The sequence below is a fragment of the Condylura cristata genome, unplaced genomic scaffold, assembly GCF_000260355.1.
Source record: "Condylura cristata isolate star-nosed mole 26May11 unplaced genomic scaffold, ConCri1.0 scaffold00015, whole genome shotgun sequence".
Classification (NCBI taxonomy): domain Eukaryota; kingdom Metazoa; phylum Chordata; class Mammalia; order Eulipotyphla; family Talpidae; genus Condylura; species Condylura cristata.
Genome location: NW_004567116.1, coordinates 6831225 through 6845991, shown reverse-complemented (window position 1 = coordinate 6845991; position 14767 = coordinate 6831225). Strand labels below are relative to the sequence as shown.

The following is a 14767-nucleotide window of genomic DNA, read 5'->3' as shown; positions in this document are numbered from 1 at the left end:
TGTTTTAGGGGTAATTAATGAAGAAAAGAATAAAAAGAAAGTGTAAGAGAATTTGATCAGACAGTTTACACTTGACACCAGATTAAATGTTATATCTGCCATTGCATCTTTAGCTTCTGTCTTAGAGGGCTAGGCTGTTAACATGACTTTTGTAGAATATAACTGACATATCATATAATGTGTATGTCATCTATCCTGTGTATCCTGTGCATTGTAACATGTATATCTGATTTTAGAGACACAGTGTATGTGCAGTGTAGATTTAGCCAAATCAGCTCCTTCAATAATTATTTTTAAATGAAATATGTTCACTTCTCTGCACTACGCTGAGTCTTAGGCCTTGATTTTTACTGTACCCATCTAGTATATTATTCACTAATTTGAAACAATGATTTTTTCACACTTTGTCACATATTCCTAATCTACATTGTCATTAGTTTGGAACTCCTCCTTCCCAGACAAAATCCGTGTTACCTCATAGACTACAACCTCCCTTTCTGCCTCCAAAATAAAAAATTCCCTTTCCCACCCACAAATCCCAAACCAATGAATCAATTCACAATTTCTATATTTTCTTTCTTAGTTCTCACAAATCCTAAATCCCTTCCTATCCAATTCAAGAAATCCGTAATTCTGACTGCAATTTTTCACAGCACAGCCTAAGGATTTATAAGCTTTCATGACCCAAATATTTTTATGACCCCACAGATATCCATAGATGAGGTCAGGAATCCAGGATGTTTAAGATTCATAGAATAATTTCTCTAAAATGAAATGGAGTGTGTCTCGTGGCCTAATTTTGAGTCAACTGTTTCTATGCCTTCCTTTCTTTTCTTTTCACAAGTTCTTTCTTATATTCATAAATAGTATCTTCTCAGACTTCTTTTTCTCTCTCTGCTTTTGTTTCTCTGGTTTCCTTTATTTTCTCCTGTCACCTAGTGTTTTTGCTTTCCCATTTTGTATCTTCTGGAGTTTTAAAAGTTATATCAGCTTCCCTACATGTGTATTTATGTTTTCTTCCAGAATCTAGGCCTTAGGAAACACAAGTACAGCAAAAGAGAAAATTGAATTCTCGGTGAACAAGATAAATATGCGTGTTTTTGTGTAATCACTATCAATTATTATGAAAAATACTAAGTAACTATAAAATTCAAAGTGTGTCAAATGCCAAGGAATTGAGAATAATAATAGGAGATCATATGAGTTCAGTCATTTCCTAGTATTTTCACTTTTAAGGAAAGAATATAAATTTATTGAGAAACTATTGGCCCTCATAGCCTCATTCCATCCTATAACGCAAAATATTGGCCAATACTTCTAGGTTGATAAGTGTCTGCCAATGGATAATTAGAAATCATTTACCTCTGATACCAACATTCATGCCTTAGGAAGCCCTCCCTTGCTGACTTAAGGACTTGATATGGAATGATTCAAAAATAAAATTAAACATTTTCCTATTCAAATCATTAGAGCTTTTATTCCCTTGACTGAAAATAATTATGTGTAACTCAAGCCGTAGTTATGAGCGTTGCATAGCATAATCTATTGAGCAGATTAACTTAAAAGATGCAGTTCTAATTCTGTTAGGCACTGTTAGGTGGCCATTATCATACATATTATACTTATCAGCATTATTTTAATTTATATGATTTTTTTCTCTCATCTTGAAGTTTCATCATTTTATCCAATCTTGGAGTAGATGATTTCCAATCTGGCAGAGGAAAGAATATAGAGGATAGTATTTAGGTAGGAATACTGAGCTTAAAACCAATAGAGTATTCTGGGCTGTATGGACACAAAACAGTAGCAATACTTGGAGAGAAAGCCACTCTTTTGGACTTTTTCAGGTCACCTTTATCACACTATTGTGTTGGAGAACATAAGAGAAGCAGATTTTCACAGATATAAATAAAATTATATTTAAAATTGTAACACATCCTATTTAGGATATAAGTGAATCAATTACATTGTTTTCTGAACTCAGTCAATTCTCTGAATTAACAACATAGGCATTCTTTGACAGTTTTATCACAGCAGTTGAATTTCTCCTTACCATTGTTTATTTTAACAGGAACTATGACATTGATACAGTCTGGTTATTGGAAACTGTTTTTCATTGTAACAATTTGTGAACATTTATTATCTGCTATGCACATGGTTAATAATCTTACCTCATTTTTTCACCAATGCATTCTGAGTTCTGTAAGTGCTGTTATTATTCACATTTTGCATAAATAGCCAGATACACGGAGATGTTAAAACCCTGTCCAACCTTGAGAAACTAGTATGAGTCAAGTCACCTGCGCTCAGCAGAGCAGTGCCAACTCCTTAATCAAACTCAATCATTTTATAAACCATTCTTGAGAAATTGCTTTGCATGTGATTTTCTGAAAAAATAAAAGTAAAACTTCACAGAAGCACTTTTATTTCAGCTCAATTTTTATCTTTTTTGCTTTTATTAAAATGAAAGGCTGATAACTTACATTTAGGTATATTTCAGGTACAGAGATTCATCTCACAAATTAATTTGGCCAGGAGAAAATAGTTTGTTTTTAATGACTTTTGATTTTTGCATTTAAAAATACAGTATAATAAAATTGGCCCTCCCTGGTGGCACAGCAGGTTAAAGCACAGCCCTGAGAAGCTAAAGCCACTTCCGCATGAGTCCAATCCTGCCTGCCCCGGAGGTGACCACATAGCGCGGCAGACCTCTCCTGACCCGCCCGCTGCTCCCCTCAGCATTGTACTTCGTAGATCTGCCTGTTCTGCTCCCCACTCTGTCTCTGGTGAATCCTCTCGCCGCCCCTGAGCCTCTGGCCTGTACCCCAGTTCTGTATACACAAATAAATAAATCTTTAAAAAAATATACAGTGTAATAAGCAGGTTAAGTAGTCTCTGCTTACCTTCTTCATTACCTTCAAATCATTGTGTTGCTCTTTAATAAAGAATAGTATGATATCATATAAGTCTCTGATTTTGGTTATCTGTAACAGCTATTATTTTTCTTCCTTGAAATCATATTTCATTTAAATCCACTGTGCACTTTAAGTAGGACATTGTCCTTTATTTCTATATTTGAGGTTATTGTGACTCTTAAGACTTTTTAAACACAGAAATCTGTGTATCAGTGGTAGCGAGGCAATTAGCAAGGCTTTCTCAGGGTGGGCTAGTGATTCGTGGGAGCTTCACTCTCTGGGGGGATAGGGAAGGGAAGAGGAACACCCACCCCCTGACCACTCCTCTGTCCCTTTCTACCATCCTCTCCATCTCTGGGGAGCAGAGCAAGTCCCCTTTTGGGAAAGGCTGGGGAACCGATTCACAGTCTCAATGATAGGCTTTAAGGATGAAATCTGTAAGTGCCAATTTACAAATTATTAAAGCAGAATTTCTCTACTTTGAAAATTAAACTAGGTAAGACTCTAGAGATTTAGTTTCTTACTGCCTTTTATTCAGATCAGGGAAATGAAGTTTCCTTGGTTATAGGGACTGATATAAAATATATATATGCATTTGAGCAAGTGATCATAGTGCACCGAATCTGGAATTTTCTCTATCAAAAACATAAATGGGAAAATCACATATGGTAAAAAGTGAAATTGATGAAGATACAGCTCACTAACTGCTATCATATGTTTATTGCATAGTTTTCTAGACAGAAGCTGATCTTAGTGATTCAGACACTAAAGTGTTAAGTTCTCATATCATGACTTTCTTTAAAAATTCATGTGTGAATATTTTTACATCAAATATAATATGTTTGAATAAATCAATACATAAAAGCTCTTTTATGAATATAACATGAACTTATCTGGCTTAACTTTTAAGGGTAAATGTATTATGTATGCATTATTAATGGTAAAAACAAAAGTTAAGAAGATAGTGTATTTTGAAATTTTATTCATATTTGGAAAACACTGAACTTTTTTTTTAATATATATGTTTCCTTCTTTGTTTCTGGTTTCAGCTCATGTTAACTATCTAATGGAATAAAAAAAAATAATTAAACTTGTGCTGTTAGTCATTCTTTCAGTCTAATTTATTTAAGTAGAAGTCTGTCATCTTACAGAAAATATAATGCCTCTGGACATATAAAGATAAATTAAAAATGTAATGTTGATAACATAATTAAATCTTAACAACAGAAGAAATCAACTTTAATGATTCCAGTGTGTTTTAAAGCAATATCTATATTCTACATAAAGTTTCAGAATACTTTATAAAAATAATGTCTTGAGTTAATTTTATAAGAGATAAAAATATGAGACCATGCATTCAGATAAATTCAGGGTCTTAAAATAATTGAAAAACCAAATGGAGACTGATAAATTAGAAACAATATCTAAGAAGTGATGTTATGAATGCAATGGGTCATTAGAAGTTATGAATCACAGTACAGTCCATTTCTGCAGGAACTTTCCCAAAGCCACCATAACATCTTTGTTTCTCAGACAATATATAAGGGGGTTAAACACAGGTATCAAGATGGTGTAAAAGAGAGAAAAGTATTTATCCATTCCTGTTGAGTGAGTGGACTTAGGTCTGAAATATACAATGATGCCTGATCCAAAGAACAAAGTCACAACCATGAGGTGGGAAGAACAAGTGGAGAAGGCCTTCGCTCTCCCAGTGGCTGATGGCAGCTTCAGGATGGTGGAGATTATTTTCACATAAGATCCCAGGATCAACAAAAAAGGTGTAATGACAACTAAGGCAGCAATCATGTAAGTCAGTATCTCAATTATGAAAGTGTCCCCACAAACAAGTTGAACAATTGGAGGGACATCACAGAAAAAGTGATTCATCTCGTTATGTTCACAGAAAGGGGAAGAGAAGATCACAGAGGTAAATCCTATATGTATTGGAATTGCTGTGGTCCAGCAGACAGCTGCCAACTGTATACACAGCCTACTGTTCATGATGACAGGGTAGAGTAGTGGGTTGCAAATGGCCACATACCTGTCATAAGCCATGGCAGTGAGGATGAAGCACTCAGTGTCTGCCAAGATCAGGAAGAAATACATTTGAATAGCACAGGCCAAAAAGGAAATATTTCCAGATTGTCTCCAGAGATCTGCTAACAATCTGGGGAGCGTCACTGACACATAACATATTTCCAAAAAGGAAAAATTCCCAAGGAAAAAATACATGGGGGTCTTCAGTGAAGGGTCAACCTTAGTGATTATGATAATGAGGCTATTTCCCATAAGAATGAAGATATAAATTATCAAAAATATACCAAAAAGTAAACCTTGAAGTTTGGGGACATCAGAAAACCCAATCAGGATGAATTCCACCAGTGTAGTGTGGTTCCTCCGGGGAGAATTTTGTCCTGAGAGTTCCATCTATAAACAAATTATTTCAAGGCTTAGGCGTCATTCAATCATTTCCACCTAGTTGAAAATTGGGAAATTAAGTTAATTTAAAGAATTAATCATCCTAAAAATGGTTAAAAATAAAATGTTTCTAAAAGTTTAAATCAATGATTTTATATTCAATGACACACGTCAGATACCAGTTTTCTTGTTTCAGGTTTTGACAATATATTTCAATACCAATATTCTAAAATTCCTGCATATGAAATCATAAACTTTTCTTCTTGATCATATTGTAAGTAAGATAAAACAGAGAATGGTAAACTCAGAGAAATGATGTCTGGGAACATAGTCTCAGATAACTCTAGGTAACCTGGAACCTTTTGTAGACTGTCTACTTTTGTCATAAATTTGCTTTCATCTTACTTTTCATTCTTTTAATCTCAAAGAAATGATATAATTTGTGAATTCTAAAAGGGGTTTCTTATGTTTCACTCATATTAAATTCCTTTCTTCCTGGCACAGGGAAAATGCTTGATGAATATACTTTCTCACAACATATACTAAAGGAGACCTCTCTGTGGCTCATCTGAGTTTATTACTCAGTAATCAACAGAAGTGATTAGAGCCCTGGGCTCTGATTTTTTTATAACCTGAAATTGAATGTACACCCCTACTCCTCTCCTGCCATCTCTACGTTTTTTGTTCTGATGACATTTAATTTTTAATCTTAGTATCCATTGTTTTTTGCTTTTCCCATTTTATATCTTCTAAAATTTCCAGTTATTTCACCTTCCCTATTTATGTTTGCTTTCTCTTTCAGAAACCATATTGCAAATGAGAATTAAATTTTCATTAACCCAAAATATTTAATAGATGTTTCAGACAGTTATCAATATATAATGTAGTAACAAATATGAAATGCAATATAGTAATCACTGTAGTTTATAATGAATAATAATATGTTGGGCATATTGTATAACCAATCATTCATTGTATAAATAATATACAATATAGTAATATATATAATATGCTATATACTAACCAATGTGGTTCTTATGAATAAGTACTAAGTAACCATAAATGCAGAGTACGTCAAGAGTCTGGGTATTTAAAATAATAATGGGAATGATATGAGTTCACTCAGAGCTTACAGAGAGGTCAACTCAGATGGGAAGGTCAGATGTCACCCTAGAATCTAGTGCAGTTTCTATATGGAAATAGTTACTTGGTCTTGCTGGAAAGTAGGATTTGTAAAGAAATGACATTACACCAAGATTTTGTCAGACATCAGGGATCACAGAATCATACTGTTATTTCAGTTTTAAAGAAAAATCATCAAATACTGCAGACAGTGTTGGCCCTCATATCCTTACCAGTTCTGTATTCCAAACAGTTAGTTGTTCAGTGCTTACCTGTGTGAATGGTTTATGAACACCTGCTGATGAGTCATGGAATGATTCCCACTAACACAACTGCACTGCACTCTGAAATGTAAATCTCCCAGAATTTAACATTGAGTTAATTAACCTATAAATCACACACTGTACAAAAATGCACATTGATGTAAGAAAAGATTTTTGAAAAAGTAAAGAAGATAGATTTTGGTAATATGCCCTTATTTAATTATCACAGGTTTGTTACCCTTTTAAAAAATATACATAGTAATAGTAATATAAAACTCAGGGAATTATTTTGAAAAGTAAGAAGCAATTTATTTAACTGTTTGGCTTAAAAACTACAGTTAGTACTATTAGGCATTGTTATATGATCATTATCATACTGGTTGAATTTATCATTATTATTTTAACTGATACCCATTTTATTTCATCTGGAAGTCTGCTCATCTTTTATCCCAGTCATGGAGTGGATGTTTCTCAGTCTGAAGAAGAAAGCAAGAATAGTGTGTTAATTTACAGGAATTCTAAGCTTCAAGTTAGTAGTTGCATGTTGGGCGAATACCAACTTAGAACAACATCTGGTAGAAAATACCTTTATCTTTGGGTATTTCTTTTAATTTTCTGTCTCATCTGTACCATCATCTTATATAATAAACACATTTTGCACAAAGAAACCCAATGCATAGAAAGGTTAAAATAGTTGCCCAGTGTCAAGAAGCTACCACCTGACCCAGGAGAACAAACACCCTGCAGTGTGTGATGCCGACTCCACATTCTTAATCAGTGGGCATCATAAATATAAAATAAGAAATGATTTTTTAAGTTAATGTCCAGAAATATAAGTAAACTTGTAATGCAAAACTCTTCACTACACCAAGTTGTTTTCATACCCAATTTGCATCTTCCTTAGTATTATGAAAATGAAAGATGGACTACATTTAAGTATATACTTCAAGTTCAGGAGATTTAGCTTGCACATGAATTCGGTGACAAGAAAGGAAATTGTAATTTTAAACTTTTGCTTTGAGTTAAAAATACACTACAATAAACTAGGCAGGGGGATTATTATCACTGCTTACCTTTTTCCTATTACGAGAAATCATGGTGTGGAGTTTTATAAAGAATAGAGTGTCATCATAAATTCCTGGCTTTAATGATCAAGTCATAAATTCAACTATTATTATTTTTCCTTGAACTCACATTTTCTGAAACCAGCAGTTCATGTCAGGTAGGAAGCAACCTCTTATTCACTATGGAAACATTATTGCTTCAAGACTTGCTTTAAGCTCAAAGACCTGGTGGTAATTGGGGTAACGTACCCAGGCTGTGTCTGGCTGCGGCAGATGCATTGAGGCTGTCTCTGAGGAATAAGGCACATTCACCCTGGCCACCCCTCTGTCCCTGGCTCCCCACCCTCTCACCTCTGGGGAGTGGAACACGTCTCCATTGGGGAAGGCTGTAGAAGGTGTTTCCAGTCCTAACACTGGACTAAATCTCTGTGTGAAATCTGTGTAAAATTCAAATGGTTGAAACACCATGACTTTACCCAAAGAAGATGCCCTGGAAAGTATATGGAGCTCATGTGTCATCTCATCTGTTGTGATCTTTTGATCACATGAGGAACTTAATCTATCTATATTACATATATCAATTTTACATTTTCATTACTATTAAAAAATGAAAAGTGGACTACATTCACATCTATATTTCAAGTTCAGAAAATTTAGCTCACAAATGAACTTGATCACAAGAAGAGACGTGTATACTTGTAACCTTATGATTCTTGAGATAATAATGAACTATAATAAAATAGCAGGAGCAAACTTTAATAAGAGTGCAAGTATCACACAAGAAGATAGAGTACAACTAGTATCCAGTTATTTGTGTCAAGAAGGCTTGGTGAGAAAATGGCATTATGAGGTTTTGAAGCTAGTAAGAAAGATCAGGTAGAGTTACTTTTATTAGTGTTATGAATCTTCCTTCTTGGGGTGCTTATTAAATTCCACAGTTTGGGCTTTTTGTTAATATTCTATTTATCAAATTGTCTCCTATTTAAATGTCTAGTGTTTGTTAAGTACTCATTTTACTTATTCTGCTACATGTTATTCTTTCCAATTTTCTCCATTTGGTATCTTTGTTCAGCAGGGATATTGGTTTATAGTTTTCTTTTGTGAGGTCCTCACTTCTGCTAGTGACTAATGTCATCACAGAACATGTTTGGGAACATTCCATCTTCCCCTCTATTAAGAAGTGTTTAAGAAGGTTAGATGTTATTTTCTCACTTATGAAGTAGAACTCACTAGTAATTCCATTAAGTCCTGGATTTCTTTTTTTTTTTTAAGATTGATTTATTTATGCATACAGAACTGGGGTACAGGCCAGAGGTGCAGGGGCAGTGAGAGGGTTCACCAGAGACAGAGTGGGGAGCAGAACAGACAGATCGACAAGTACACTGCTGAGGGGAGCAGCCGGCAGGTCTGGGGAGGTCTGCCACGCCATGTGGTCACCTCCGGGGCAGGGATCGAACTAATGCCGAACTCATGCTGAAGTGGCTTTAGCAGCTTAATGCTGTGCTTTAACCCACTGCACCACCAGGGAGGGCTCAATTTCTGCTTTAAATGAAATTTTTGATAATGCCTTTAACTTCTTTGCTTGTGATTGGTCTGTTTAAGATTTCTTGCAAGGTCATATTCTCATAGTACTTTGCAATTTTCCTATTTGTTGCCAAAGAGATATACTCTGTAGTCTCTTATGATATCTTTTTTTTCTGAAGTGACCTTTACAAAGTCTCTTATAAATGCTTCTACTTGTTAGAATTTTCCCTTACAGCAATAGGGGGCCAAAATGCCGCCAAAGACAAATGACTAGACAAAGTAGGTGACCTATGGGGATTTTGAAATTTGTAACATAAATGTATAAATTTGACTTTCTCAATTCCTACAGCTATTCTTTTGTCAGCAACTGTTAAAATAATTAAACACAGAAATCTCAGTGTTCTGATAGCTCAGAGATTAGCAAGGCTGTATCAGGAAGGACAACCAACTCATGGAAGCCTGGTTCTCTGGGGGGCAGGGAGGGGGAGCATTAGCCCCCTGGCCACTCCTCTGTCTCTTGTTCCCCTTCTTCTCCATCTCTGGAGAGAAGAGCAAGTCCCCAATTGGGAAAGGCTGGAGTAGGCATCAGAAGTCTCAATGTTAGACTATACATAGGCAACCGCTCAATACCAATTTTCAAATTATTAGAACACATTTTTGTTACTTCAACAAATGAAGCTTTATAAATCTCCAAACTCAAACATAGCCAGATTTGTTGGTAAAGCCCTCTGTTTGAATAAGGAAAATATCATATTCTTAGTTATAGGGACTAATACAAATAATATATATGAATTTGGACAAGTGATTGTAGTTCACTGAGACTGAAATCATGGCTATCAAAAAGGTGGGAAAATTACATAGTGGTAAAAAAGTGAATCTGAGGAAGACACAATTCACAAAATGCTATTATTTTAGATAAAACAGTGTATTGTGCAGTTTTTTGCACATAAGCTGATCTAAGTGATTCAAACTTTAATGTTAAGGTTTTCAAAAGCATGGCATTTTTAAAATTCATGTGTGAATATTTTTATATCAAATATAGGATGTATAAGCAAACCAATACTCAAATGTTCATTTTATGAGTATAATGCAAATTTATCTGGCTTAAATTTGTAGGATAAATGTACCATGTGTGCATTATTACAGTTAAAAATAAAGAGTCAAGAAGTAGGAGTAGTGTACTTTGAAATCTTACTTGTAATTGAACAAAAACAGTGAAAATATTCTTTTAAAAATATATTTCACACTTTTTTGGTTTCTGGTCTCAGCTCACATTAGTTACCTAAATGGAGTAAAACAAAACAACTCCACTTATGCTATTAATCATCCTTTCAGTCTATTGCATTTAATTAGAAGTGTTATCTTACAGAAAATATAGCACTTCTGGATATAAAGATGAATTACAATTAGAATGTTGATAATATAAAGAAATTGTAGCAACATCAAAAGAAGAGATAAATTTTAATAAGTCCAATGTGTTTTAAAGATATATCTATACCCTGATAGGTTTCAGAATAATTTACTCTCTAAAATTGATGACTGGGCCCTCCCTGGTGGCACAGCGGGTTAAAGCACAGCACAAGAAGCTTAAGCCATTTCCGCATGAGTTCGATCCCCGCCTACCCCGGAGGTGACCACATGGCACAGCAGACCTCTCCTGACCCGCCCACTTATTCCCTCAGCAGTGTGCTTCATCGATCTGCTTGTTCTGCTCCCTACTCTGTCTCTGGTGAAGTCTCTCACCGCCCCTGAGCCTCTGGCCTGTATGAATCAATAAATAAATCTTTAAAAAAAAAATTGATGACTGGTATATTTTCTGAGACATAAAAATATGAGACCACTCAGTAAGGATAAGTCAGGTTTACAGAATAAATGAAAAACCAAGTGGAGACTGTGAAGCAAATAAGAAACAACTTTTTTAACAAGTGATATTAAGAATGTGATGAATTTTTAGAAGTTATGAGTCCCAGTACAATCCATTTCTGGAGGAATTTTCCCAAGGCCACCATAACATCTTTGTTTTTGAGACAATATATTATGGGGTTAAACAAGGGAGTCAAAATGGTGTAAAAAAAAAGAAAGTATTTGTCCATTCCTGATGAGTGAGTGGACTTAGGTCTCAAATACACAACGATGCCTGATCCAAAGAACAAAGTCACAACCATGACATGAGAAGAACAGGTGGAGAAGGCCTTGGCTCTCCCAGTGGCTGATGGCAGCTTCAGGATGGTGGAGATTATTTTCACATAAGATGCCAGGATCAACAAAAAAGGAATCGTGACAACCAAGGCAGCAATAATGTAAGTCATCAATTCAATTCCAGAAGTGTCCCCACAAACAAGCTGAACAATTGGAGGAACATCACAGAAAAAGTGATTCATCTTGTTACGTTCACAGAAGGGTGAAGAAAAGATCACGCAAGTGGACACTATGTGTATTATAATAGAAGTGGTCCAGCAGACAGCTGCCAGCTGTATACACAGCCTACTGTTCATGATGACAGGGTAGAGTAGTGGGTTGCATATGGCCACATACCTGTCATAAGCCATGGCAGTGAGGATAAAACACTCAGTGGCTGATAAGATAAGGAAAAAATACATTTGAACAGCACAGGCCAGAATGGAAATTTTTCTATTTTGTCTACAGAGATCTGCTAACACTCTAGGGAGTGTAACTGACACATAACATATTTCCAAAAAGGATAAATTCCCAAGGAAAAAGTACATGGGGGTCTTCAGTGAAGGGTCAACCTTAGTGATTGTGATAATGAGGCTATTTCCCGTAAGAATGAAGACATAGATAATCAGAAATACACCAAAAAGTAAACCTTGAAGTTTGGGGACATCAGAAAACCCAATCAGGATGAATTCCACCAGTGTAGTGTGGTTCCCCAAAGGGGAATTTTGTCCTGTATGTTCCATCTATAAACAAAATGAAATCAAGGCTTAAAAGTCATTCAGTCATTTCTACCTACCTGAATAGTAGGAAATTTAAATTAATTTAAAAATTAAATCATCTTAAAAATTATTTCAAAAATGGTTAAAAATAAAACATTCAAAAATGTTAAGTCAACAATTTTTATATCCACTGACAAAGGTTTATTTAAAAAACCTTTTTAAATAAAATAAAAAATGTATATGTTTTATTTTTTAAATAAAAATGGGCTGTTCTCCCATTTTACCAATTTTCCTGTTTCAGGTTTTTGATAATATATTTTGATATCTATATTCTAAAATTCCTTTATACAAACCAGAAACTCTTTTCCTCTTCATCATATTTATATTATATATATATAAATATTTTCTATTATATATATATTATATGTGAATTGTGTGTGTGTGTATATATATATATGACATATATATGATATATATATATATATATGACAAATATGACAAGACAAAACAGAGAATGATAAACTCAGAAACAAAATAAAACAAAACAGAAAATGATAAACTCAGAGAAATTGTCTGGAACCTAGTCTCAAACAGTTCTAGGTAACCTGGAACCTTTTCTAAAAGAGAAATATTTTCCCTCCTATGGATTTGGTTTCCATTTGCTTTTTCTCTCTGCACCTGGAAACTTTTAGTTTGTTTATAGGAGTTTTGCATGTTAATATTGATGTTTCTCCTGTGAGTCAGTCTCAGGCAGCCCTGGGACAAGGTGTCAGTGAGTCCCTAGCCGGGTCCACTCTGCTCATCTGGCCACTCCCAGCTACTTGTGTTAGGAATAATGCCCTTAGCGAGTCCTATGTGTGCATAAAGCCTCCCTGTGGAATAATGCAAGAATTTGCGTAATATGGCATCACTTCCATACGAGACTCTCAAATTTTAATAACTCTGAGCATATGAAGAATATTAGAAAAAATTACTCTTTAGCCAGTAATTCAGCACAGAAAGGAAAAAACAAACTGTTGAAGATAATCTCATCAGATAGTTCATACATGGCAGTAGATTAAAGGTAAAATTTGCTATTACACACCCTCCTTCCACCTCTAATATATGTTTGAATCACCATCACCTGACATCTATTTTTATCAAAACATAATTTAAATGCATACAATATATAACTAATATACATCATGAGTGTAATATGCCCTGTGTGTAGTGCACACTCTGCTTACCTGTATCTGAATTTAGAAACAGAGTGAGATCAGCCTTGGGGACTTGCTCACACAAGAGCCTTCCATAATGAAGCATTAGTAGATCAAGTATGGACAGTCTGGCCTGCACTGTGCTGAAACCCCTTAATTTTGTTGTTCTCATGCTTTGTACCATTCACTAGTGCAAACAAACGCATTGTCACATCTTGTCACATGCTGTTAAATCCACATTGTCATGTGTTTAAAACTTTCCTTTAGCTACAAAGAAAACTCATTTTAACTTCTTTATAATCAACCTTCCATCTTCCTCCCAGACAACAAATTCCACTTCCTACAAATCCCAAACACATGATAGAACTCACTTCCTAAATGTGGTTTCTTATTTTTCACTAATAGAAAATTCCTTTCTTCACATTTCATACAAACCTGCAATCTGATTTTACTTTTTCACAGCACTCCCCTTTTTAATTCAATAGCATTTTCCACAGCCTGAAATTCTCCTCCTGCCATTTTACCAGTGTTTCTCTGGTGTTGTCATTTATTTTCATATCATGCATTGCTTGTTGTTTTCCCATTTTAAATCTTCTGAAACTTCAAGTTATATCATCTTTCCACATGGGTTTGCTTTCTCTTTTATGCACTAGACTGCAAAAGAGTATTAAAATTTCATTAATCCAAAGGTGTTATAGATGTTTCAGGTAGGCACTGATATATAGTAACATACACAATATACTGCACAGTAATTGCTATAGCTTTTATGAATTATGATATATAGGTCTTATTATATAACCATTTGGTTATTGTTTAACCCATAGCAAATATAGTAATATATGCAATGACATAATTACTATAGTTATGAGTAAATACTAGATACCCATAAAATACAGATTATGTCACATGGTAGGGTTTTTTAAATAAAAATGGGGAATGATATGACATCATTCAAAAGTTTAAGGGTGATCAACTTTGATGGGGACAGCAGATGTCACCCTAGAATGTACAGTTTCTACGTGGAAAGAGTTACCTGGTCTGGCAAGAAAGTCACATTTGTAAAGAAGTGGCATTTACTGAGATGTCATCAGATACCAGGGAGCACAGAATGATTCTGGCATTGTCACTTTTAAAGAAAGAGAATCAAATTATTGCAGACCATATTGGCCCTCACGTCCTCATCAATTCTGTAATCCATAGGCTGTCCAGTGCTTACCTGTTGGAGTGTTTGTGAACACCTGCTGATGGGTCGTGTAATGATTCCCACAAGCACAAGAAGTGCACCCTAGATACTAACCAACACTCTGACCAAAGAATTTAACATTGAGTTAATTAAACTGAAAATTATACACTCTACAAAAATGCACA

General features: G+C 34.8%; 2 protein-coding genes across 2 annotated transcripts; both read right to left on the bottom strand.

Moving 5' to 3' along the window:
- Positions 1-4385: 4385 nt before the first annotated feature.
- On the bottom strand, positions 4386-5342 carry LOC101636049 (olfactory receptor 10AG1-like). Its single transcript, XM_004683489.1, has one exon. The coding sequence runs from the start codon at positions 5340-5342 to the stop codon at positions 4386-4388; it is 957 nt and encodes a 318-aa protein (XP_004683546.1).
- A 5895-nt stretch (positions 5343-11237) lies between these two features.
- LOC101635829 (olfactory receptor 10AG1-like) lies at positions 11238-12227 on the bottom strand. Its single transcript, XM_004683488.1, has one exon. The coding sequence runs from the start codon at positions 12225-12227 to the stop codon at positions 11238-11240; it is 990 nt and encodes a 329-aa protein (XP_004683545.1).
- Between the last annotated feature and the right edge of the window lie 2540 nt (positions 12228-14767).